Source organism: Oncorhynchus masou, chromosome 3, assembly GCF_036934945.1.
Source record: "Oncorhynchus masou masou isolate Uvic2021 chromosome 3, UVic_Omas_1.1, whole genome shotgun sequence".
NCBI classification, from domain to species: domain Eukaryota; kingdom Metazoa; phylum Chordata; class Actinopteri; order Salmoniformes; family Salmonidae; genus Oncorhynchus; species Oncorhynchus masou.
The window spans coordinates 20,223,766-20,249,407 of NC_088214.1; the positions used below are offsets into that span (position 1 = coordinate 20,223,766).

The window sequence follows — 25,642 nt, forward strand, 5'->3', positions numbered from 1 at the left end:
CTCAGCTAAAGCCTAAACATTACCGCTGGAGACAGTGGAGAAGCAGCACAGTGAGTATATTGAAGGCTACAAATGAATCTGCTTTGTTACGTTGTTTTAGGCATATTGCGACTTCGTCTTAATAATGTGGCTGAAAACAACGACCTTTGGGAGCTGGAACTGAGGGAAGGGAACATAAGGCTGTCGAAGCAATAATCAACCCTATTAACACTCATTGTGATGCCTTAGTGCAGGGGATCCCAACCCTTTTTCCTCAGGGCCCCCTTTTTCACATTTAAAAAATGTCACCCAAACACACTAATACAATACCAGTTTAATTTGATTAATTTGAAGAACTTAGAAACATTTTGTTTTGAAGATAATTTCCTGCAATTCTACATATATACAGTAGTTTAACAAGACTCATGACACATTTTAGGTAGGCTATTTCATGATAATAATAATAATAATCATAATCATTTAGGGCTCCCGAGTAGCGTAGCAGTCTAAGGCACTGCATCTCTGTGCTAGAGACAGCACTACAGACCCTGGTTTGATTCCCGGCTTTATCACAACCGCCCGTGATTGGGAGTCCCATACGGCGATGGACAATTGGCCCAGCGTTGTCCGGGTTAGGGTTTGGCCAGAGTAGGCCGTCATTGTAAATAAGAATTTGTTCTTAATTGACTTGCCTACTAAAGGTTAAACAAATAAAAAATATATAGATAATCATAATCGTCATGGATAAGGAAAATAGTTGACTCCAAATGTTATTCCGCTACCAAATATGTTTTATGATGATAATTTATATGAACCCTCAATTTAATTATACATATTATCTTTTACAGAAAGTGATTAGATCAATTGATAGTGACAGTCACACATTGTATAAGATTACTTTCCAAGAAAATAACCATTTCTTTGACTCCTCGACTTTAGAAGGTCGTAGCTCAGCTTCTGAATGCCATAGAGACAAATCAAAGATATTCCCATGTGCATCAGTCACGCCTTCATCTTTTACCGTTTGTTCCTAGCCTAAAGCATTGTGGATTAATGCATCGTTTTATATTGGTATAAACAATTGTGAATTGTAAAAAGAATTACATTTAAATATACATTTAATCCTCAAATCAAGGAAAGCCCCCCCCCCCCCCCACACAAAACATTGGCGCCCGCACCCCCTATGTTGGGAACCCCTGCCTTAGTGATTGGTAATTCACCATACGTAGCGTAGCTGTGGGTATGATTCCTGTATATGCCGCAGCAAGTAAACTAAATAAAAACAAATGTCTGTTTGAGTCAGTTTAAGGCTTGCATTGAATGCAGTTTACAAGACCACAAAAGGCCTTTCCATGGGCCAAAAGTAGCATTTAAATGAATGAAGTTAGCTTGTTTAACAGCATTCTGCTGAAACTCCTCAAGGTGAACTCTTCAGCTGGGGTCAACTAGGTGAACAATCTCACTCCCTTCACTTCTCGAAAATACAACCCAACAAAGAATATTCCATCAAGGTACAGTATTGTCTAAGCATGAGAATGAAACTGCAGCTAACTTCCCCAATGGTAAGCCTAATGATACTGGGCTGTGAGGGAGAAGCAGCACCTGCCACAACAGGCTCAACAGGGGAAAGTAAATGAGTGCTCACATTCTTGTGGTAAAGGATGACAATTTTAGTGGGTGCTTGACCACGCCAGGAATCCCACCCCACCTTCTGCCGCTGCAGACTACGGGCAACAGAGACGGTGTGTTTACTTTACACTTACGCTCCACCACACTCGGGAAATTGGGTATGCAACATCGACCATCTATTTTCAGTAAATCAGTACCCAGGAAGAAGGCCGGAGGATGTGCTGTCCTCGTGCTCATGGCAGATATTTATTTGAACAAGTGTGTTAGTATGTTTACTCCACTCAAAGTCAGACAGCCCAGGTACAGTATCTGTCTGTCTGTCTGTCTGTCTGTCTGTCTGTCTGTCTGTCTGTCTGTCTGTCTGTCTGTCTGTCTGTCTGTCTGTCTGTCTGTCTGTCTGTCTGTCTGTCTGTCTGTCTGTCTGTCTGTCTGTCTGTCTGTCTGTCTGTCACCAGGCAGGGAGTCTGCAGGGCTAGTCGGCACTGTCTGAATGGAGGAAGGAGGCCAGCGGGCTGATCAGAACAGGCTTTTCTCACTGTAGGAAGTTGGTATTGGTCTCAGTAGGGGGCAGACGTGCTCCCCTCTGAGATGATGCCTGGAGAGGATAAAACACGCTCAGTAAGGGACTTGGGAACAGTGGACTCTTGGGTGTGTGTTGTTTGTGTGTGTGTGTGTGTGTGTGTGTGTGTGTGTGTGTGTGTGTGTGTGTGTGTGCGTGCGTGCGTGCGTGCGTGCGTGCGTGCGTGCGCGTGCGCGTGCGCGTGCGTGCCTGTGTGTGTGTGTGTCTCATGTTCTCTGGTTTAAAGGGATAATTCATTCACTGACAGTCATCTCATTCATATTGTCATCACATCCTCACACCAAAGGACCCTTTGCGCTTCAATCTTATTACATGCAACTGGTTAGTTATTGAGGGCCAATGGTTATGTTGTTGGATGGTTATGATCTACCACTATGTCTCTATACCTCAAAAGCTCATTTGATACACATGTGACTTTTAGCGATGATGTGGTTTCTATACCACCGGGCTGCTGAACAACTCTCACATGTATCATTTTCAAGACAGCATAACAGTCCAGACTGAACTAGCATAGGTCTAAACTTTACAGTAAGAACACTAAGCAATGACAGTTACCCTAACATTAGGGGTTACTTATGTTTATTATCTGCAATAACATGTCGGATTTATGGTGATAGTAACTTCCTCTATCAACATACTGCACCGGTCAGGGGACATAACCTTTTCAGGAGTGACACATTAGACCTAAACGGACACTCCTATCATATCACACAACCTCTGGCAATGCAAACCATGATCGTGATCCAAAAAGTAATTATTTCCAAACAGCGCTATTCCTTCCTTCCACCCTAGTCCGCTTTGTCCGGTCCTTCCTAATTTATTGGTTTCCTTATATGAGATCTGAGAGAAGGTTAGACCCAACTCAGCAGCCCCTGAGGCATAACAAACCAGTTTACAGCTTCATAATGTCCAATGGGTCCTGGAGGGCCCCTCCCATCCCTGTGTCCCCCCACATGTTCACAGCTAAACAATGCCCTTATCATATATAGGCGGCAGGTAGCCTAGTGGTTAGAGCATTGTGCCAGTAACCGAAATGTCGCTGGTTCGCATACCCAAGATGAAGAACCTGTTGATGTGCTCTTGAGCAAGGCACTTGACCCTCATTTATTTCAGGGGTGCCGTACTATCGCTGACCCTATAAAATAGCACATTTCACTGTACCTATCTTCTGTATATGACAATAAAACATATATATTTATTTTATACCCCTGGAACTATACTGCTGGTGTTATCACTCACTCTAATCACAACACAATTCGTTAAATACAGGTTATAAAGCCCAGTTAAATAAAGGTTAAATTAAAATACAATTAAACCAGCCTAAATATTTCAGTGCTGCCAGGAGTCCACATTTGTTAGTGTGAATGACTCATATCAACTTCATGAGATCTATTGTTTGCAACACAAGGTGGTGGTGATTACTTCTGTCATCAACAATCTATTGTTTGTATATTTTAGACAGAATGTGATTGGAATGATATGGTGTTCATGGTAGAATCAATTATCCCTAAAAATTATATTACGATTCTGACTGAACTCTCATAGTTGCTGTCATCTCATAGTTGCTGTAAGGTTGCAGGTGCCACTGAGAATAGATTAGTGATATATAAACCACCAACTGGGAAGTAACTTTGTGTTATAACATATCCAAGCTACAACATGCCTGCTGTAGGCTACTTGTATCCTTCACACAAGAGATTTGAAGGTGATATTGCATTTTTTTTCTTGCTATCTATAGGTTAATGGTCTTCCAAGAAAGTATGAATCCTAATGAATGGAATTCATCAGAAAAGACAAAGGCTGCCAGTAGACTCGATATATTGAGGTGGTCATAGCAGGCTACACCTTAAAAACGAAGGCGTTCCCTGGGAATAACGTGTTTAATTGTTCATTAAATGTAAAAAATATATATATACTGTCCTTGATATGATAGTATCTCATGGGATTGGGCAACGAACTGTAAATGCTGGATACATTCTTTCAAACTGTTTCTAAATTTATTGGGAGCGCGAACCGTATGCCAGAATTTTTTCTGTATCGATGTTTATGCTAGACGGGTGTTCTCTATGCAAGCTGAACAGACGTTTCAGACACCACCGGTGAAGTGAACTGCATTGCTTTATTGTAACCAGCTGTCGCGACTGAAGCCTTCACTCACCTTTCGCCCCATGTCTGTTTTCAGAGCCGACTTCAACAAAATAATCACACTACTCTGCTACTTTTCATTCAAATATGCCTGATAGGCCTATCAATGGCTTAGCGTAGGATACCTGTCAGAAGACTAGTAGCTTTTGGGATCAACTTTCTGTTGAACAACACTTACATAAGGGTTCTGTCAAAACTAGCCCTATTAGATCCATGTGAATGTGTTAGGCAAATACATGCTGTGTGTCTTAACCTGCCCAGGGACAGCTGATTATGGTTATTTTACTGTAGATAATCCCAACTCCTACTCCCCTTAAAAATATATGTTACAGTATATTAACCACCCCAAAACCTTCGGTAGCTTGTGCTATTACACCGGTCTGTAAACCCACTGCAATGCCGACTAATTAATCTCACATCTACCTGCTCTCACCACCCGCAGTGACAGCCTACTCCACTACCCAAGTGTCTCTGAACTGACAGTTCTGTGCAACAATGTTGCGGATACTTGAAATAAATCACAATATAGCTACAATGACACCATGCAGTAAGTAGCCTAACCTATTCATTTGCACCACGTTTGATATTACTAGAGGACACATCAACAGGGATGAATGAGAGTGCCATTCTTATGCCATATTTACGCGATACGAAAGTTGAAACAATTGAATGAACCGTATGCTAATATAAGTAAAGCAATTTATCCCCTCTATCAAAGTTGCTCTAAGAGCGTATGATATCTCATAATAAACTCTAATCAATGACAGTGTCATGAACATGTGGATGGATAACAGTGCCTACCCGAAATAAGCTGTTGTCGGTCCGGGCAAATTTGAAAGGTAAACTATAACTGTGAACGATAACCATCCCAGGAGTAGGTGTCCATCCAGCATTTTGCTGCGGCTCCAGGGCAGATCATTTCGTTTCTCCTGAGTAGCTGTATAAAATCCCTTGTTGTACGTTCGGCACTTCTTATAGAGAGAGGACATTTGCGCTCCTCCCATTAGCGGAGAGCAAATCTGAGTGAGGGAAAGGGAGTGTGTGTGTGTGTGTGTGTGTGTGTGTGTGTGTGTGTGTGTGTGTGTGTGTGTGTGTGTGTGTGTGTGTGTGTGTGTGTGTGTGTGTGTGTGTGTGTGTGTGTGTGTGTGTGTGTGTGTGTGTGTGTGTGTGTGTGTGTGTGCGCGCGTGTGTGTGTGAGAGAGAGAGACACAGAGAGAGAGCTTGCATTGTGAACCTGTTTGCTACAGATTATAAATATAAATGACTTTCAATATTTTAAGTATTACTGATGTTGTCAAACTGATGTTGTCACACACACTCACAGCCTACCTTGACAGATTGATCATATAGACCTGTTAAAAGTTTTTGTTATAGGCCAAAAATAATATTATTATGGACTAATTTGTCAAGAACATATATACATCATATACATCAAAACATGTTATATATATATATCATTGTAGAATAATAGTGAAGGCATCAAAAGTATGAAATAACACACATCAAATATATTTCAGATTCTTCAAAGTAGCCACCCTTTGCCTTGCTGACAGCTTTGCACACTCTTGTCATTCTCTCAACCTTCATGAGGTAGTCACCTTGAATGCATTTCAATTAACAGGTCTGCCCTGTTCAAAGTTAATTTGTGGAATTTCTTTCCTTCTTAATGCACCTGCCTGACCACTCTGCCTGCCCCTGACACTGAGCCTGCCTGCCGCCCAGTACCATTGCCCCACCTCGTTTACTGACCCCTGCCTGTCTATTGCCTGCCCCTGTTGGAATATTAAACGTTTGTTTATTCTACGTGGTCTGCATCTTGGTCTTACCTTCATACCAGATAGTATGAACTGGCCATGACTGACCAAACAGACCCGGACCAGCTGTGCAACACCATCTCCTCCCAAGCATCCTCAATTGGTAGGCACAAGGAATTCTTCATTGGCTGATAGAGGGGTCCAAACGTTGGCAGAGCACCATGACCTGGCATTGGACATGCTGCTGGAGCAATTCCGCGTGTCGTCTGGGGGGCAGTCTGCCATGGTGGTAACCCCACCGCCCCTCAGCAACTCTGCGGTTAGCAGATGGAGAGGCGAGCACCTGTCAGGCATTTTTAGCTCAGTGTGCCCTCATTTTCAAGCTTCAGCCCTCCTCCTTCCCCTTGGATCGATCCAAAATAGCCTACCTCATCACACTGATGTCTGGAAGGGCTCTCTCCTGGGCTACCGCCGTATGGGAACAGCAGCCAGCCATTTGCGCGAGCCTGGAGGGGTTAGTGGGAGTGGTGAGGAAGTTCTTTGGTATCCCGTTCTCCGGGAAAGAAGCTGCCCGGAAGCAAATCCCCCGGAAAGACGTCCGCACTGTGGCCGACTATGCGTTGGATTTCTGTACGTTGGCAGCGGAGAGTGAGTGTAACCTGGAAGCACTGTGATAAGTTCCTGCACAGCGTCTCGGGGGAAAGGTTAAGGACGAGTGTCACGTTCTGACCTTTATTTCCTTTTTTTTGTCATTATTTAGTATGGTCAGGGCGTGAGTTGGGGTGGGCAGTCTGTTTGTTTTTCTAGGATTTGGGTATTTCTATGTTTCGGCCTAGTATGGTTCTCAATCAGAGGCAGGTGTCATTAGTTGTCTCTGATTGAGAATCATACTTAGGTAGCCTGGGTTTCACTGTGTGTTTGTGGGTGATTGTTCCTGTCTCTGTGTTTGCACCAGATAGGGCTGTTTAGGTTTTCTCACGTTTATTGTTTTGTTAGTCTATTCATGTATAGTTTTCTTTATTAAAGAACCATGAATAGAAACCACGCTGCATTTTGGTCCGCCTCTCCTTCAACTCAAGAAAACCGTTACAACGAGCTTGCGGCTCGGGAGTTCCACAGATTTTGACTTCCTTATCACTTTGACCATCCTCATCGATGGGTGATAGCGGGAACGACGGATGGAGAGGAAATTCGATTTCACTCACACGTCCAGGGATTCCACCTCGCCTCCGAGTCATTCCGGAAGTCCCCGACGGTCCTGTGACCGAGAGCAACTTAGATTTCCCGACCTTCCTCAAGAGCCATCGAGGAGGGCCGAGGCACTGTTTCCGAGCCTATGCAACTAGGCATGGCTGGGCTTCCGCCAGTGGAATGGCAACACTGGATCAGCACAATGAGCTGTCTGTATTGCGGGACTTTTGGTCATTTTGCGTCCTCTTGCCCAGTAAAAGACCAGGCTCACCGGTAGGAGCGAGTACTCTGGTGGGCCATATAGGGAACTTTTCTGCTTCCCTTACTCACACTCCTTGTCATGTTATTCTGCTGTGGGGAAACCAGTCCAAATCTCTCTGGGTCCTCATTGACTCTGGGGCCAATGAGAGCTTTTTGGATGCCACACTGGCTTCCGAGCTGAACATCCCCACTCAGACCCTCTCCATTCCCGTGGATGTTAGAGCATTGGACGGGGACTCTACAGGTCAGGTCACCCATAACACCACTCTCATCAACCTACGGGTGTCAGGGAATCATAGAGAGACCTGCTCATCAAGTCCTCCCCAGATCCCTGTGGTTTTGGGATTCTACTGGCTCCAGCGATACAACCCACTCATCAACTGGTCTACAGGTGCCATCATAAGCTGGAGTCCGTTCTGCCACAGCCATTGTCTAAAATCTTCCTGGTCCTCGGAGGTGGTTACGGATCTCTCCTCCATTCCCGCGGAGTACCAGAATCTCCGGGAGGAGTTCAGAAAGTCCCGGGCCACTTCCCTTCCGCCGCACCGGTCCTATGACTGAGGGATTGACATTCTCCCTAGCACCACGCCGCCCCTGGGTGCGCCTGTACTCTCGGTCGGGACGTGAAAACAATGCTATGGATGACTACATTGGGGACTCCCTAGCTAATGGATTTATTGGCTACCACCCAGGAGCCCGAGACCATCCTTCCCACCTCGTGCTTGGCAACATCACTCAGCTGGGGTATTGGGAAACAGGTTTGGAGGCGCAGCTGTCCCAGTCAAACCCTGGGGAGTGGGCCCATTCCTCCAGGCTTGCCTGCCACCCGGGCTCCCGGTGGACCTTGGCCTTTCTGCGACAACGCTTTTGGTGGCCTAGCATGGGTCCGGACGACGTCGTCTTTGTCGGCGGCTTCACGGTCTGTGCACAGAACAAGACACATCGTCAAGCTCAGGCTGGCCTCCTCCAACCTCTGTCCATCCCTCATTGCCCTCTGTCTCATATCTCCCTAGACTTTGTCACAGCCCCCCCCCCCCTTGATGGCAGTACCGCCATCCTGACCATGGTGGATCGCTTTTCCAAGGCCGCCCACTTCATTCCTCTCCCCAAGTTACCCTCTGCCAAGGAGACGACCCAGCTCATGGTGCATCACGTCTTCCGAATCCATGGTCTGCCCATGGACTTGGTCTCCGACCACGGTCCTGAGTTCTCGGCCCGGTTCTGGAAGGCGTTCTGCACCCTCATTTGGGTCGTCGGCCAGCCTGTCCTCCGGGTTCCAATCCCAGTCTAACTGCCAGTCGGAGCGAGCCAACTAGGACTTCGAGACCACCCTGCACTGCCTGATCTCCGCCAACCCCACCACCTGGAGCCAGCAGCTGGTGTGGATGGAATACATCCTCAACACCCTTCCCTGCTCTGCCACGAGCCTATCGCCGTTTGAGTGTTCCCTGGGGTATCAGCCCCTCCTCAAGACCACCTCCAGGTATCGATGACAAGCGGATCGCCATCAGACCCCAGCTCCCCGGTATCATCTCGGGAAGAAGATAAGGCTGTCCACCTGGGATCTGCCCCTCCAGATGGAACCCCGCAAACTCTCCCCCCAGTTTATCGGCCCATTCCCCATCTCCAAGATCATTAGCCCCTCTGCTGTTCATCTTCTGTTGCCCCAGAGTCAAACCCATGTCTCACAGCCCTTTGTCTCTTATTTCCTCAGCTCCTGCTTTTTCAAGTCTCTCTTTTCTCGCCCTCCTGGTTTTGACCCTTGCTTGTCCTGACTCCGAGCCTGCCTGCCAACCACACTGCCTACCCCTGACTCTGAGCCTGCCTGCCGACCTGCACCTTTTCCCCCCTCTGGATTACCGACCTCTGCCTTAACCTGACCCTGAGCCTGCCTGCTGCCCGGTACCATTTCCCGACCTCTGGTTTACTGATCCCTGCCTGCCTTGTCCTGTCTATTGCCTGCCCCTGTTGGAATATTAAACTATTGATTATTCGACATGGTCTGCATCTGGGTCTTACCTTCACACCTGATAAACAGACACATCTCAACATCAACTGTGCGTGAATCAGGCCTTCATGGTCGAATTCCTGCAAAGACACCAATAAGAAGAAAAGACCTTCTTGGGTCAAGAAACACAAGCAATGGACATTAGACCGGTGGAAATCTGTCCTTAGGTCTGATGACTGATTTATGGTTCCAACAGCCAATGTCTTTGTGAGATGCAGAGTAGATGAACGGTTGATCTCTGCATGTGTGGTTCCCACCGTGAAGCATGGAGGAGGAGGTGTGATGGTGTGGGGGTGCTTTTCTGGTGACGCTGTCTGGGATTTATTTAGAATTCAAGACACACTTAACCAGCATGGCTACCACAGCATTCCGCAGTGATACGCATTCCCATCTAATTTGCTCTTATTGGGACTATTATTTGTTTTTCAACAGGACAATGACCCAACACACCACCATGCTGCTGTGTGAGGGCTATTTGACCAAGATGGAGAGTGATGGAGTGCCGCATCAGATGACCTGGCCTCCACAATCACCCGACCTCAACCCAATTGAGGTGGTTTGGGATGAGTTGGACCGCAGAGTGAAGGAAAAGCAGCCAACAAATGCTCAGAATAGATGGGAACTCCTTCAAGACTTTTGGAAAAGCATTCCAGGTGAAGCCAGTTGAGAGAATGCCAAGAGTGTGCAAAGCTGTCATCAAGGCAAAGGTTGGCTACTTTGCTGAATCTAAAATCTAAAATATGTTTTGATTTTTAACACTTTTATGGTTACTACATGATTCCATATGTGTTATTTTATAGTTTTGATATCTTCACTATTATTCTACAATGTAGAAACTAGTAAAAATAAAGAAAAAACGTTGAATGAGTAGTGTCCAAGCTTTTGACTGGTACTTCAGGCTAGTCAAGTCAACAACAGCTGATTGACATTTATGAGCTGTCTTTCTTTGTTGGTAAGTATCCAGCAGTAGTTGTGCACCAGGCTAACTGAGATCAGCTGAGCAGAGGTGTCAGCCTGCTACAGTATGTCCCCTTTGTGTACTGCCAATTGGTCAATGACATGACAATTCATTTCTGGAATGTTAGCCTTTAGGGGTTAGTAGGGGTTGTGCAGTAGTTGCATGTAACCTACACTTCTAAATGACTTGGCCTGGGAAAGTTTGTGCATTACTTATTTTTCACTAAATAATCTCTTGTATTTCTACAATACAGTATCCTGTGTAGCAGTGACTAAATAATATCTTGTATTTCTACAATACAGTATCCTGTGTAGCAGTGACTAAATAACCTCTTGTATTTCTACAATACAGTATCCTGTGTAGCAGTGACTAAATTGGCACTATGCTCATACAAAAACGTTCTGGCGCTGAGAAAATCTGTCAAGAAGACATATGGACAAAAATAATTGTGTATGTTTTGTATATTGTCTACACGGAGACAAACACTATCGATTACCTGCAGAAGAAGCCTGCAGCTGGCCTGGGTATGTACAGTGAAAACATCATATATCCCAGACAGTCTAACCATTATTAATTATTTTTGGTTAAACTATTTTTGGTTCAACTAAGTGAAAGATCAGTGTATGTGCCTATCCTTTGTGGGATATCCTTTTATGTGTTTATTTGAACCAAGTAATAACATACCGGTAGGTTAATTTATAGTTAATAACTGCATGTGCAAAGCATATTTCTTTAGGCTAATATTTCGCAAGAGCTGAAGATGTAACCTTTTAATTAGTAAGCACAAATTTATACTCAAAGCCATAAATCAACAGGATTTTGGCAAGCATGGTCAGGAAAAGATTGTCTATGCTTGTTCTGATACTACTTTTCTGATCTACAGTATTCGGTTCCATAATAGAGACTTTGATGGCCATAAATTAAACATATAATCAATCCATTTCATGATTTTCTGACACATTGAGATCATTTCTGTGTTCATTTAGTTAATTTATGGATCAAGGAGTAAAATATAGATATGGATCTGGACTTGGGAAGGATTCAGCTTTCTTAACATACCCTACACCTGGGGAGAACTAACGCCAAATCCAGGGATGAAGTCTATTCATCCCCAAAATTAAACAATAAATCCCCATTCATCACAAAGATCATAGCAACATCAACACGAGTGCCAGGAACAGCCAACCTTCTGCCAAGTTTCTGTTTACCGAATGGCCAGTTCTGCGAGCTCACAAATAGTGGATAAGAAGGACTGAGAAAAGGAATTACCAAAGATCAGCATCATGCTGAAGAACATTCCACATCAACCATGTGATATAGAGGCCTACTGTATGTCGATGTGCTTCATAAATCATTGTGTAGTTAGTTACTGTTACTGAAGGGTTGCCAATGTCATAGAGATCATTTGTGTTGTGTTCACCTGAGTAATGGCATAGATTACTGTGAGGCTCAAGGCAGTGGTGTAGTGGTGCCTGGAGAAGTGGTTATACTCTAATTTAGCAAAAAAAATCCTCAACGGCCCCACCCGGCCAAGGATTAAAGGCGCCCTGTGTGAAAAATTCTATGAGAAACAGTGACATACCTAAAATTATGAATCCCATATTGGTCTTTCACAGTCAGGCCAACCCAAGCTGTACTGTACAAGTAGGTTAATAGTAGGCCACCTACTGAAACAGATAAATTAGGATGTCATCTGAGTTAGAAATGTACAGGTTTCTGATTTTAATTTTTTAAACAGGTTTTCGCTCTCAAAGCAGCCTGGTCTCATAGACTAACATAGTAAACGTAAATCCGGGACACTCAAATTAGTATCATATGTTACGTTAGGTATGGTTACATAAGACAGAAGGTTATCTAAGGCTAAATCAAAAATAGGGTATATGGTCGGTGTGGATGGGTGGGCGTAAAACTAGAATGTCTAGGAACTCAAAGGTTGTGTGTTCGAATCTCATCATGTAAAACTTAGCTAATTAGCAACTTACTACTTTTTAGCTACTGTGTAACTACTTAGCATGTTAGCTAACCCTTCCCATAACCATTTAACCTGCCCAGTACATCACTGGGGCCAAGCTTCCTTCCATCCAGGACCTATTTACAAGGTGGTGTCAGAGGAAGACACAAAAAATTGTCAAAGACTCCAGTCACCTAAGTCATAGACTTTTCTCTCTGCTACCGCATGGCAAGCGGTATCTAACAGCTTCTACCCCCAAGCCATAAGACTGCTGAACAATTAAGGAAATGGCCACCTGTCTTAACTCTATTTTTTGAATTGCATTGTTGGTTAAGGGCTTATAAATAAGCATTGAATGTGGCACATGTGATAAATGACATTTGATTCGATTTGATACATGGTAAAGTACTGTGGGCTTTTTACAATGAATAACACAATTATTCCTGAATATTGAAATAATCTCAATACAGATGTCCACTTGTATCCCATTTCAGAGAAAGGCCTTTTACAGGGTTACAGTTACACTTGTCAGTCAGTTCAGTTCTGACACTGTTGTCAGTTAATCTAGGCTTGATTAAGAGAGAGATTCCTGGCCTGCTTCTTAATAACACTTGGTTTAAAGGAGATAAGCTGGAGGGTTTGTCAGCTTCATGACAAGAATGGATACTAATCCTGGTAGGCAATACCCACTGGTCCTGCATGTCTGGTGAGTGGGGCAATTGATTCCCACACCCTGCTTAACTTAAACACTCTCCCTCAATTCTCATTACACCAGGCTGAGAAACCAGGAAACCAGTACTTCACCTTTGTGTGTGTGTGTGTGTGTGTGTGTGTGTGTGTGTGTGTGTGTGTGTGTGTGTGTGTGTGTGTGTGTGTGTGTGTGTGTGTGTGTGTGTGTGTGTGTGTGTGTGTGTGTGTGTGTGTGTGTGTGTGTGTGTGTAAAGCGAGAGAGAGAGAAAGCGAGAGAGAGAATGGTGTTGTACCCATACATCCCTGTATATAGCCTCGCTAATGTTACTTTACTGCTGCTCTTAATAACTTGTTACTTTTATTTCTTATTCTTATCCATATTTTTTTAAACTGCATTGTTGGTTAGGGACTCTTAAGTCAGCATTTGACTGTAAGGTTGTATTCGGCTTATGTGACTAATACAATTTGATTTGATTTGATTGGTCATAAAGAGACCGTGAGGGCTGGACTAGAGGCCAGTCACACGCCAGATCAAACGTAGGTGGTAGTTGAAATTAGTTTTGTAACCTAGCCTAATCATTGAGGTCTGTCAGGAGCTTTCCCTCAAACTTGTTTTTAGCACCCTACCCTACACTACCTTACCCTACCTTACCTTACCCTACCCTACCCTACCCTACACTACCCTACCCTACCCTACCCTAACCTACCGTACCCTACCCTACACTACCCTACCCTACCCTACCCCACCCTACCCTAACCTACCCTATCCTACCTTACTCCTCTCTTATTTTCCTCTCCTGACTTTATTCTCTCTCTCTCTCTCTCTCTCTCTCTCTCTCTCTCTCTCAATAAAGGGGCTTCATTAGCATGGGAAACGTGTTACAGTTTTTCTCAATTGCTAAAACACTCCATTTCCTGAAAACATTAAACACAAAACCTCATCTTCAAGCACTATTTACATAACCTCTGACTCCTCTCGCAAAATAGTTTTACCTGTGTTCAAAATCAAACACTGCTCTCAAATCATAAACATAGTGATCAAAATGATATCCACTCTCAAGCAGTCAGTAAACAATACACCCGAAAAATAGAAAACACAGTGTTCAAAACGTACAATTCTCAGGGAGAAGTACATTTTTTATTAAAAAAAACAATATTTTTCTGCCATTGTCTTTTAATGAACGAAAACATGTTCTGTCATAGTAACTCAAAATTGATCAGAAATTACTACTCTGCTTTGCTCTTTGCAATTTTGTTTTTTTGTTCTTCCTCCTCCTTGTACCCTTATTTTTACAGTACTGTACCCTGCATCTCACAAACATGTCCTTTGTCTCTGTGATACTGTAATTCTTGTTCTTTGTTAATATGAACCTGCAATCAGTCCAAATCTATTGAGCAGTCAGTACTGTTAATAAATGGAAAGCACAATGTTCAGGGCCATACAATTTGTCCATTGTACAGTATACAGCCTACAATGCACTGTACTACAGTATACAATACTAAAAGCGACACAAACCAAAGGAGTAAATATGTGATCAATGTGCTTCTTCTTGTCTTTGGGCTGGGTCAGGCCAGTGCACTTCGTTGACATCACAAGCAATATTGTCCCTCCTGAGGCAACGGGGGAAGAAGCCTCTTGTGTGCCGTGTCCAGCCCTGACATGACTCCTCACCTATATCACCACAGGCTAAATCCATGGCTTGCAGCATATTTAATCTGGTGTAGGGCTGTCTATCATACACTTTCCATCTCCAAGAGGAGAAAAACTCCTCAATCGGATTCAGGAAAGGCGAGTATGGAGGGAGGTACAAGTTCATAAACTGCCCATTGATGTTAAACCATTCCCTTACCTGAGCAGCTCGGTGGAAACTGACATTGTCCCACACTATCACATAGGTGGGAATGGGATTCTCATTTAGCTCTTGACCCTGCTGCTCTTGAACCTGCTGCTCAAATCAAATATCTCTTAGAATGGCAATAAATCTTAGAAGGTGCTGGGTGTTATATGGCCCGAGTGTAACATGGTGATGTAGAACACCATGGTTGCTGATAGCAGCACTGATTGTGACATTGCCACCTCGTTGACCAGGGACTTCAACAATGGCCCGCTGTCCAATCATGTCATGTTTTGGCCTCTCCTTCTCCTCTTTGTTAGATTGAAGCCTGCTTCATCGACAAAGATGAGCTCATGGGGTCTGTCCAAGGATTCCAAGTCAAATATTGTCTGTGTAGAAATACAATGTACTGTATGTAGGATTTTGTAAGTCATACAGAGATAGTGCAATACTGTAGAGTACAATTAGGCTTCTGATTCACATACATTGTATGTACTGAAGAGTAATGTCATTCACATAGTATGTGTTAGTACTGTAGACAATCTGGATTACAGTAAATGTTTCTGAATATACACATACTGAGCTCGCAGTTCTTTCACCCTTGGTGAGTTGCTCTTAAAAGGTACTCTGTATACTTGTTTCATTCACATCCTGTTACGATGGAGGACACTGTCAATTGTGGAAATGCTCACACTGTCGATTCCCTGGAAGTGTGTGTTGTCTTGTATCACTCGTTCCTGGATTTCTCTGAGTTGTATTGCATTATCTTGAAGGACCATGCCAACTATAATGGCCTCTTGCTCCCGAGTGAATATAGCTGTCCTTCCACCTGCATATGGCAGCCTTGCAATTCTACAAAAAGTAGTTGTGCAGTTACAAAACATATCCATGCAGTACAATACATACAGTGACTAACTTTACAAATGTCTATTGAAATAGCTGCATATAGTGTAGTACAGTAAATTTGCAATTACAAAAATACAGTAGTATACTGTACCTGTTATCTTCTCTGAATGTCCTTACAATGGTGGACACAGAAAATCGGCTCAAATTGGGTTGAACTCTAAGTCCTGCTTCCCTCATTGTCAGTCCATGGACAAGAACATGGTCTATAACTGTTGCTAGAATTTCATCAGATATTTCCACTCGTTGTCTTCCTTTTCGTCTTCCTCTTTCTTTGCCCTCCTCTTCCTCCTCGTCGCCCACCTCGTCGCCCACCTCACATACGCACTCATCCTTGTCCTCTCACAGTGTTTCTTCTATCCATTCTCAGACTTTCTCCTTTCCACCTTAAACAACCTGTTTGCTCTCTGAACTGGCTTATATTGGTTGTGTCGCATCATTTGAAACAGGTTAAATCAATTTTGAGTGGTTGTGTTCAATCAATGACATGTTTTCTCTATTTGTATTTTGATTGTTGCCACTTGTGTTTACCAGTATGGATGACATATGCATTAGAGTGCAGAATGTGTTTTGAGAATGAGAATGTGATTAGCGTTCTGCTGCAAAGTCTAAGTGAGATCTGCAAATGGTGTTTTACCATGTGAAATGGTTTAAGGTATTGACAACAGACTGTGTTTTACCATGTGAAATGGTTTAAGGTATTGACAACAGACTGCATAATTAGCTAAATGAGTCCAGGCAACTGAGAACTTTGTTTAGCCAATGGGTTTTAGTGTTTTAGCAATTGAGAAAAACTGTAACATTGCCAAAGCAAGTGAAGTAGATAATATACAAAAGTGAAATAAACAATAAAATTGAACAGTAAACATTACACTCACAGAAGTTCCAAAAGAATAAAGACATTACACATGTCATATTATGTACATGTACATTGTTGTAACGATGTGCAAATGGTTAACATACAAAAGGGAAAATGAATAAACGTAAATATGGGTTGTAATTTACAATGGTGTTTGTTCTTCACTGGTTGCCCTTTTATTGTGGCAACAGGTCACAAATCTTGCTGCTGTAATGGCACACTGTGGGATTTCACCCAGTAGATATGGGAGTTTATCAAAATCGGGTTTGTTTTCGAATTCTTTGTGGATCTGTGTAATCTGAGGGAAATATGTGTCTCTATTATGGTCATACATTTGGCAGGAGGTTAGGAAGTGCAGCTCAGTTTCCACCTCATTTTGTGGGCAGTGTACACATAGCCTGTCTTCTCTTGAGAGCCAAGTCTGCCTACGGTTTCCTTTCTCAATAGCAAGGCTATGCTCACTGAGTCTGTACACAGTCAAAGCTTTCCTTAAGTTTGGGTCAGTCACAGTGGTCAGGTATTCTGCCACTGGGTACTCTCTGTTTCGGGCCAAATAGCATTCACGCTTATTCAGTTTTTTTGTTAATTCTTTCCAATGTGTCAAGTAATTATCTTTTTGTTTTCTCATGATTTGGTCGGGTCTAATTGTGTCGCTGTCCTGGGGCTCTGTGGGGTCTGTTTGTGTTTCAACTGGATTTGATACTTGAAGCTTTTCATACATTTGTTATGCCTTTTGCATTTGGAAATGAGAATAATATTTTGTGTGTCGAGATATAAAATATCACGTGAAAGGTATCCGTGAACTAAATGCGGGTGTAGCCTTTGCCTTGTCTTTTGAAAAAGTCAACCTGGTCTCAACTCCTAGTGTGACTATAATACTCAGACATGATTGAAGTTAGCCTAAAGTACATTTTTTTGCAATTACAATCAGTTTCTTCTGGGAATTGTGGTTAGGAGCACTTCTGATCACAAAGTCGACTATTCAAATTAGCTGGAATGTGCTGTAGGGTGATGATGGAGTTCTAGGTATTTCCTTCAGCACAGGCTAAAGCTAAACCCAATGGCCAATGTATGTCTGCAGCCAGATAGACTATGGACAACAACCTGTGCAGAATGTTATGTTACCATGCACCTACACAGTGATGTAAAGTACTTAAGCAAAAATACTTTAAAGTAATACTCAAGTAGCTTTTCTGTACATTACTGTTTATATTTTTGACAACATTTACTTTAACTTCACTACATTCCTAAACAAAATAATGTACTTTTTACTCCATATATTTTCTCCGACACCCAAAAGTACTCGTTACATTTTGAAAGCTTAGCAGGACAGGAAAATTGTCCAATTCACTCACTTATCAGGAGAACATCCCTGGTCAACCCTACTGTCTCCGATCTGGCGGACTCACTAAACACACATGCTTCATTTGTAAATTATGTCTGAATGTTGGAGTGTGCCCCTGGCTAGCAGTAAATAAAAAATAAAACAATTGTGCCATCTTGTTTGCTTAATATAATAATTTTTGTATTATTCATACTTTTTTTTGTACTTATTAACTATATTTGAGCAATTACATTTAATTTTGCATACTTAACTATATTTGAAACCAAATACTTTTGGATTTTCACTCAAGTAGTATTTTACTGGGAGACTTTCACTTTTACTTGAGTCATTTTCTATTAAGGTGTCTTTAGTTTTACTCAAGTATGACAATTGGGTACTTTTTCAATCACTGCCTCTATCAAGACAGTTTATATTTGTTTTATTTGTTAAGTAACTTAAAACTGAAGGGATGAGAAGAAGATACCCACAGTATCATCTCCCTGACTGAAGCAGTGAGCACAGGAGACGCCACAGAAGTTCTAACATAGGGTACATAGAGTACATACTGTACTACTACAGTACTTCCAGTCTCTTGCATATTAGCCTTGCTATGACCTTGTCCTGATATCACATCCATGGAGAAGGAATGCAAATCGTATCCGTCCAATCCGACTCTGCTACTACCACTACCAACCTCCTCTCTTGCTCTCACCAACCCTACTCTGCCCGGCTGGCCCACAGGATCTTTTCCATGCCCCAGATATCATTTGTGGCTTGGGTTTGGAGGCTGACGGTGCATCTACGCTCGCTGCTCTGCTGTTTCAGGCGTCGGGTTGGTCAGGTCACATCATGTACACTGTGCAGTTCTCAGGACCAGCTACCCAGTCACTCCTCCTTCGGAACCGGATAAGTAAATGTTGTTTTTGACACGGCAATCTGTCAATTCATGGGATGTTTTGATTGTGTCCCTGGGTACATTCTAAATTACATAACTCACCCAACACTGCAAAGTGAGGATAAGTGCGGTAACTAGGGGGATAGAGGAGATACCCTTATAAACGCTGTTCATTACAAGTTATTTAACCACATATCTGCAGACTTGATTGAATATCATAACAAATACAGTAATCAATATAGGGGGGATTGATTTGTATTAGATCAGCCAGGCATTTAGTTCCATTGTAAATGAGAGACATCAACAGGCAGGGTCTCTCACAATGCAACTTTACCTCAACCTCTCAACTCTCTAATGGTGTGCTAATTCACAGTACAATTTTCTGACATGTATTACATAGTGACTTGAAGTTCAAAAAGAAAATCTTAACTTAACAAATACTGGAATTAATTTAGCTCACTGAGTATGCTGAGGTCTTTGTTGATATTTCTCAAATGGGACAGCATCATCTGTACATAATGGCGGCAGGAAGTCTAGCGGTTAGAGCGTTGGGCCAGTAACCCGAGCCAACAAGGTGAAAAATGTGTCATGTGTCGATGTGCCCTTGAGCAAGGCACTTAACCCTGAATTTGCTCCAGGGGTGCTGTACTACTATGGCTGACCTTTGTGAACAACACATTTCACTGCACTGTGTAAATAATATATATATAGAGAGATTTAAGATAATACAGTAGGTGATATGGCAGAATAAAGTGGAGCTCTCCAGTCCCATAGAATACCTTAGTGGAACTTAATTCCAATACTTCGTTTGTGGCATGCACATTTTTTTGTGAAATGTTATGACATACTTGAGCCAAATTGTATGTGCACGTAGTGGCATGTCCATTCTCGAAAATCTCTGCTTAAAAGACACCTTGCCATGGAGACTTCACTAATGGAGTGCAATGTTGTTGAATGATCAGGTTAGCGTTTTTCGTCATGAATCTTGTTCTGGAGGCAGCTCTGCAGAGTGGTCATGAAATCTGATTTTAAACCTAACCTTAACCGTAACCCTAACCTTAACCGCACTGCTAACCCTAATACCTAATCCCAACCTTAAATTAAGACCAAAAAGCATGTTTTATTTTCATAAATTTTTACAATATAGGCAATTTTGACTTTACAGCTGGCCTGTCTAAGGTGAAATTACTCAGTTCTGCCTCCAGGACAAAACTCAACCTGTGTCTAATGCAGCAGTTTTTATCACAGTATCAAATCACTACTGTGATTGTTTTCAACTAAAATGGTCAAAAAGAAACAAAAATAGCTTCTTAGGCAAAGAGACATTTGTCAAGCAAGAATTGTATTAGGACTGTCTGGGAGTGGTCTGAGTGGGAAGGGGAAAATTTGCGTTGTTATTTTTGTGATTTCAGTGTTCATTAAATAAATATGGACACATACCACGCTGCACCTTGGTCCTCTCCTTCCAACAGCCGTTACAAACTCTCTTTCTTATTGGTCTATTAACTAATTTACCACCTGGTGATGTCATCAGGCAGTTCAAAACTCCATCCCACCATAACAGGTTGAAATTCCAGGTGGTCTTTTCAAACAGGTCTTACACAAAATAGGCATATCATGATTTTCACAGTATTATTTCAACCTCTTGGTGTGGAAATATATATAAAACATGGGAGAATAACATTTTGGACTGCAAACGGCCTTGGAACTGAAAGTGCATGCATTTTCCTTTGGAAGCAGGGCAAAATAAAATAATTTGTTTTAAACTGACTTGCCTAGTTGAATTAAGGTTAAATAAATAAATAAAATAACTATAACAACATCTACATGTACATTACCAGGTCCAGGGTTGGCCCTAGCCTTTTGAGGGCCCTAAGTGAGATTTGGTTGGGGGGACCACCACTTCGCGGGCAGAACATTTTAGTAGCCCCCCTTTTGACAGCGGAGTTTAAACGTTTTCACGCGTGTTCCAAATAAATCATGCCCCAGCATGAGTTTTTTAATGCATGTGATGTCAGAATGCACTCACTGTTCCAAAACGTGATTGTTACACAACAGGAAAGTTAACCCACGCTGCCTTCAAACCAACACACGCTGCCTGCTAATTATCTATAGGCTGTGTTTCAACTTGTCATTTTCTTGTTTGGACCTGTGTGCAGTCTTATCAAAGTAAGTGCTTTATTTTCTGTATGACGTGTTGTTGTTTCTACTGCAGCATACAGTATGTAGACAGCATTCAGAAATTATTCAGACCCCTTGACTTTTTCCACATTTTATCACGTTCCAACCTAATTCTAAAAAGGATGAAATTGTTTCTTCCCCTCATCAATCTACACACATTACCCCATAATGACAAAGCAAAAACAGGTTCTTAGAAATAAAATAACGGACATTTCACATTTATATAAGTATTCAGACCTTCTGGAAGGTTCTCCCATCTCCAAAGAGGAACTTTGGAGCTCTGTCAGAGGGACCATCAGGTTCACATCCCTGACCAAGCAAGACGCTTCTCCCCTGATTGCTCAGTTTGGCCGGACAGCTAACTCTAGGAAGAGTTTTGGTGGTTCCAGAACATTGTTGAAGCACCTTTTGCATTGATTACAGCCTCGAGTCTTCTTCAGTATGACGCTACAAGTTTGGCACACCGGTATTTGTTTTTTTTCTCCCGTTGCTGCACAGATATTTTCAGGTCTCTCCAGAGATGTTCGATCAGGTTCAAGTCCGGGCTCTCCCAAAGCCACTCCTGCATTGTCTTCGCTGTGTACTTAGGGTTGTTGTCGTGTTGGAAGGTGAACCTTTGCCCAGCCTGGGGTCCTTAGCGCTCTGGAGCAGGTTTTCATCAAGGATCTCTCTGTACTTTAATCCGTTCATATTTCCCTCGATCCTGACTAGTCTCCCCGTCCCTGCCACTAAAAAAATCCCCACAGCATGATGCTGCCACCACCATGCTTCACCGTAGGGATGGTGCCAGGTTTCCTCAAGACATGACACTTGGCATTCAGGCCAATGAGTTCAATCTTGGTTTCAACAGACAAGAGAATCTTGTTTATCATGGTCTGAGAGACCTTAAAATGCCTTTTGGCAAACTCCAAGCGGGCTGTCATGTGCCTTTTTGCTATCATGTGCCTTTTACTTACCATAAAGGCCTGATTGGTGTAGTGCTGCAGAGATGGCTGTCCTTCTGGAAGGTTCTCCCATCTCCACAGAGGAACTTTGGAGCTCTGCCAGAGGGACCATCATGTTCACATCCCTGACCAAGACCCTTCTCCCCTGATTGCTCAGTTTGGCCGGACAGCCAGCTCTAGGAAGAGTCTTGGCGGTTCCAGAATAACGGCAGCCACTGTGTTCTTGGGGACCTTCAATACTGCAGAAATGTTTTGGTACCCTTACCCAGATCTGCACCTCAACACAATTCTGTCTCGGAGCTCTACAGACAATTTCTTTGACCTCATGACTTGGTTTTTGCTTTGACATGCATTGTCAACTATGGGATCTTATATAGACAGGTGTGTGCCTTTCCAAATCATGTCCAATCAATTGAATTTACCATAGGTGGACTCCAATCAAGTTGTAGAAACATCTCAAGGATGATCAATGGAAACAGGATCCATTTCCAGTCTCATAGGAAAGGGTCTGAATAGTTTTGTGAATCATTTTTTATCAATTAAAAAAATATATTTAAAATTTTATTTTTGCTTTGTTATTATGGGGTATTGTGTTTAGATTGATGAGGGAAACAAATATTTCAGCCATTTTATAATAAAGTTGTAACGTAACAAAATGTGGAAAAATGCACTGTATGTATGCATATACACTACCATTCAAAAGTTTGGTGTCACTTAGAAATGTCCTTGCTTTTGAAAGAAAAGCACATTTTTGTCCGTTAAAATAACATAAAATTTATCAGAAATACAGTGTAGACTTTGTTAATGTTGTAAATGACTATTGTAGCTGGAAACGGCTGATTTTTTATGGAATATCTACATAGGCATACAGAGGCCCATTGCAGGAAATTTATTTGAACTCTTTGACATATACCAACAAACGGGTGTGATAATTCGACAGTGGTCCCTGCACCATAAGCTCAAACCGATGTGATTAGAACACTTATTTTGAACGTCCAGTTTTGATCGATGCAACAGTCAGCTTTTGAGCTGGCCACAATGTTTTTTCACAGAAATATTTTGCACAAACACAGTCCTTGCAAAGTGATGTCCTGAATCAAGGGAAGTGAATAGTCGTAGGCGACACACCCCCTTCAACATATATACCGCAAACAGACCAAACTCATCTTGTCTCTTCTTAACTTTGGTTGACGTGAAAAAACAAACATGGTGGTACATGCAAACTACCCATTGTTGGATTACTTTCCATTTTTAGAAAGTGTTTTACTCAATTATTTATGTCAATGGTGAGCTTACCCGTGATGTGATGAATTGTAAATAATAATTGCTATTAGCTATTTCATATTGTGGTTTCTGTCAGCCCAGAGTTAGCTAAATATGACCGCTTGTGTTACATCAATCTTTTCTCAGTTAGTGCTTGGACTAACGTAGCCTACATTTTCTGGTTTGGATAATTGTGTTATGCTGTTGCTACTTCTGTGAATGTCTGAACATTGCATCCACATTCAGGACATAACTTTGCAAGGACTGTGTTTGTGCAAAAAAATTCTGTGAAAAAAACGTGTGGCCAGCTCGAACGCTGACTGTTGCATCGATCAAAACTGGACGTTCAAAATAAGTGTTCTAATCACATCGGTTTGAGTGTACGCTGCAGGGACCCACTGTAGAATGATCACACCTGTTTGTTGGTACGTGTCAAAGGGTTAAAATAAATTTCCTGCAATTGTACACATTTTGCCATGGGGAGTAGAGAAAATGTTGCAATTTTAAAGTAAGGGGCAAAATGTATAGAGAGAAGTTTAGCTATTTTCCCCCAAAAAGTTTCGCCATGAGCCAGAGATTTTCTTTTATTCAGTTTTAAATGTAATTTTCTGCAATTCTGCACATTTTACCAAGACTTATGCCTTATGCATGTGAATGATATCTGAGTGAGTGACAAACAAAATCAATAGAGGCCCCCTGCAGGTCAGGCCCTTCGGCACATGTCCTGCGTGCCCGGTCGGTAGCTGGCTAGAATAACTTACCAATCTTAAAATGTTTAGCTCACATGGCTAATTGAGTGACTGTCAGTAACTGACATAAAATACATAAACTGCTGAACCACAACCACATTCCTAAATTTCACCATGTGTATTCTACTATTCTAACTCTCAACAGTAAGTTGAGACACCGACTGCGTTCCTGAAAATGTATTTTTCATTTAATTTATGGTAGGGGGCCTCCTAGTGGCCGGGGCCCCTAAGCGACCGCTTATGTCGCTTATGCCTGGAGCCGGCCCTGACAAGATGAAACATTTCCTCATAGCAAAGTTTGATCTTAGTTCAACAAAGTCAATATTTGCCAGCAAACCTCGGTACAGTATCGTAGACAATAAAGAAACACATTGTAGGTGGGTTAGCTTAAGCAGCCCAACAACAAGGTATATTTGACAAGTCAATCTGGGAAAGATTTCAAAGATCTATTTATTAATGAAACATTATCTCTCAATGTTTGTCTTTGGCTTAACGATTCACTCAATTGACTACCTTCCGTTTCAAGCAAGTGAACTCTTTGTGCGTATAAACCCACAACATATGCAATTTGAATTGACTCTCAGCAGACTTGGATACTATTCAGTTATGCACAAGAGCCACAAGATATGATCAGTCCGGTGGTTGCCAAGCAAACCGAGAACACCCCGGGTAAACCATGTGTACAGAGTGACAAAGCTCCAGGAGCCACTATTTGCCTTTACTCTCTTGGGCACCCAAGTTCATTTTTTTTAGCATGAAAAAGAAAAGGCTTTGAACCTTACAGGATGTTAAACAGTAATTCATTTTTTTTTAGAGAGAGTTAATGTGTACAGATGTAGGAACCTAATTTAAGCCACTTTGCTACAGCAGGAAAATAATTATGCAAGCAACAGGAGATGTGAATTATTATGTGTTTCATAATTTTTCATAAGGGAAAATCAAATCTGAAATTTCAATGTGGAAAAATACACTTCAGAAGCCTTTTCAAGCCTCAGACATAACATGTTTTAAATGTCCTGCCTTGCCGTAAATTTCTCCTGCAACAGGGTGATCAAATTAAGATCCTACATCTGTATTAGTTTGGAATGGGTTATGGTGTTTTATTTTTTAATAACTAAAGTAAGAGTCCGCTAAAGGAACAGCTGTAGTCATTGGTGTGTCTCTCTTGGGAAACTATATCAGGCCACTGCTGATCTGGAAAACGACGAATCAAAATCTAAAACTGACCCTTACTTTACCCTAACCTTAACCAAACCCTTAACCTTAACCCTTACACTAATCCTAGCCTTTCCCATCTCTCTTAGTCAGCGATGACGACTGGGGATGACCGAGAGAAAGTGTCACCGTCTGTAGGAAGGGGGATAGGAAGGCATGGAGAGAGAGGGAGGGAGAGAGGGGGAGTTGGAGTAAAGGAGAGAGGCAGAAGCTGTGAAGGAGAGATCCCTGTATCTCTGCTCCATGTGACCGTCCTGCCAAGCTGCAGTTGATGAAAGCCACTCTGTCCTGAGTTGACAGGGATGTCAAATGTCAAAACCTCCTGTTC

General features: G+C 42.4%; 1 protein-coding gene across 1 annotated transcript in view; it reads right to left on the reverse strand.

Annotated features, from left to right (window-relative positions):
• wnt9a (wingless-type MMTV integration site family, member 9A) overlaps window positions 1-5,337 on the reverse strand; it is a 28,108-nt gene extending 22,771 nt beyond the window's left edge. The window contains exon 1 of the mRNA XM_064934401.1: window positions 5,135-5,337. Coding sequence (XP_064790473.1) covers window positions 5,135-5,337 — 203 coding nt within the window. The remainder of the gene's footprint in view (window positions 1-5,134) is intronic.
• Between the last annotated feature and the right edge of the window lie 20,305 nt (window positions 5,338-25,642).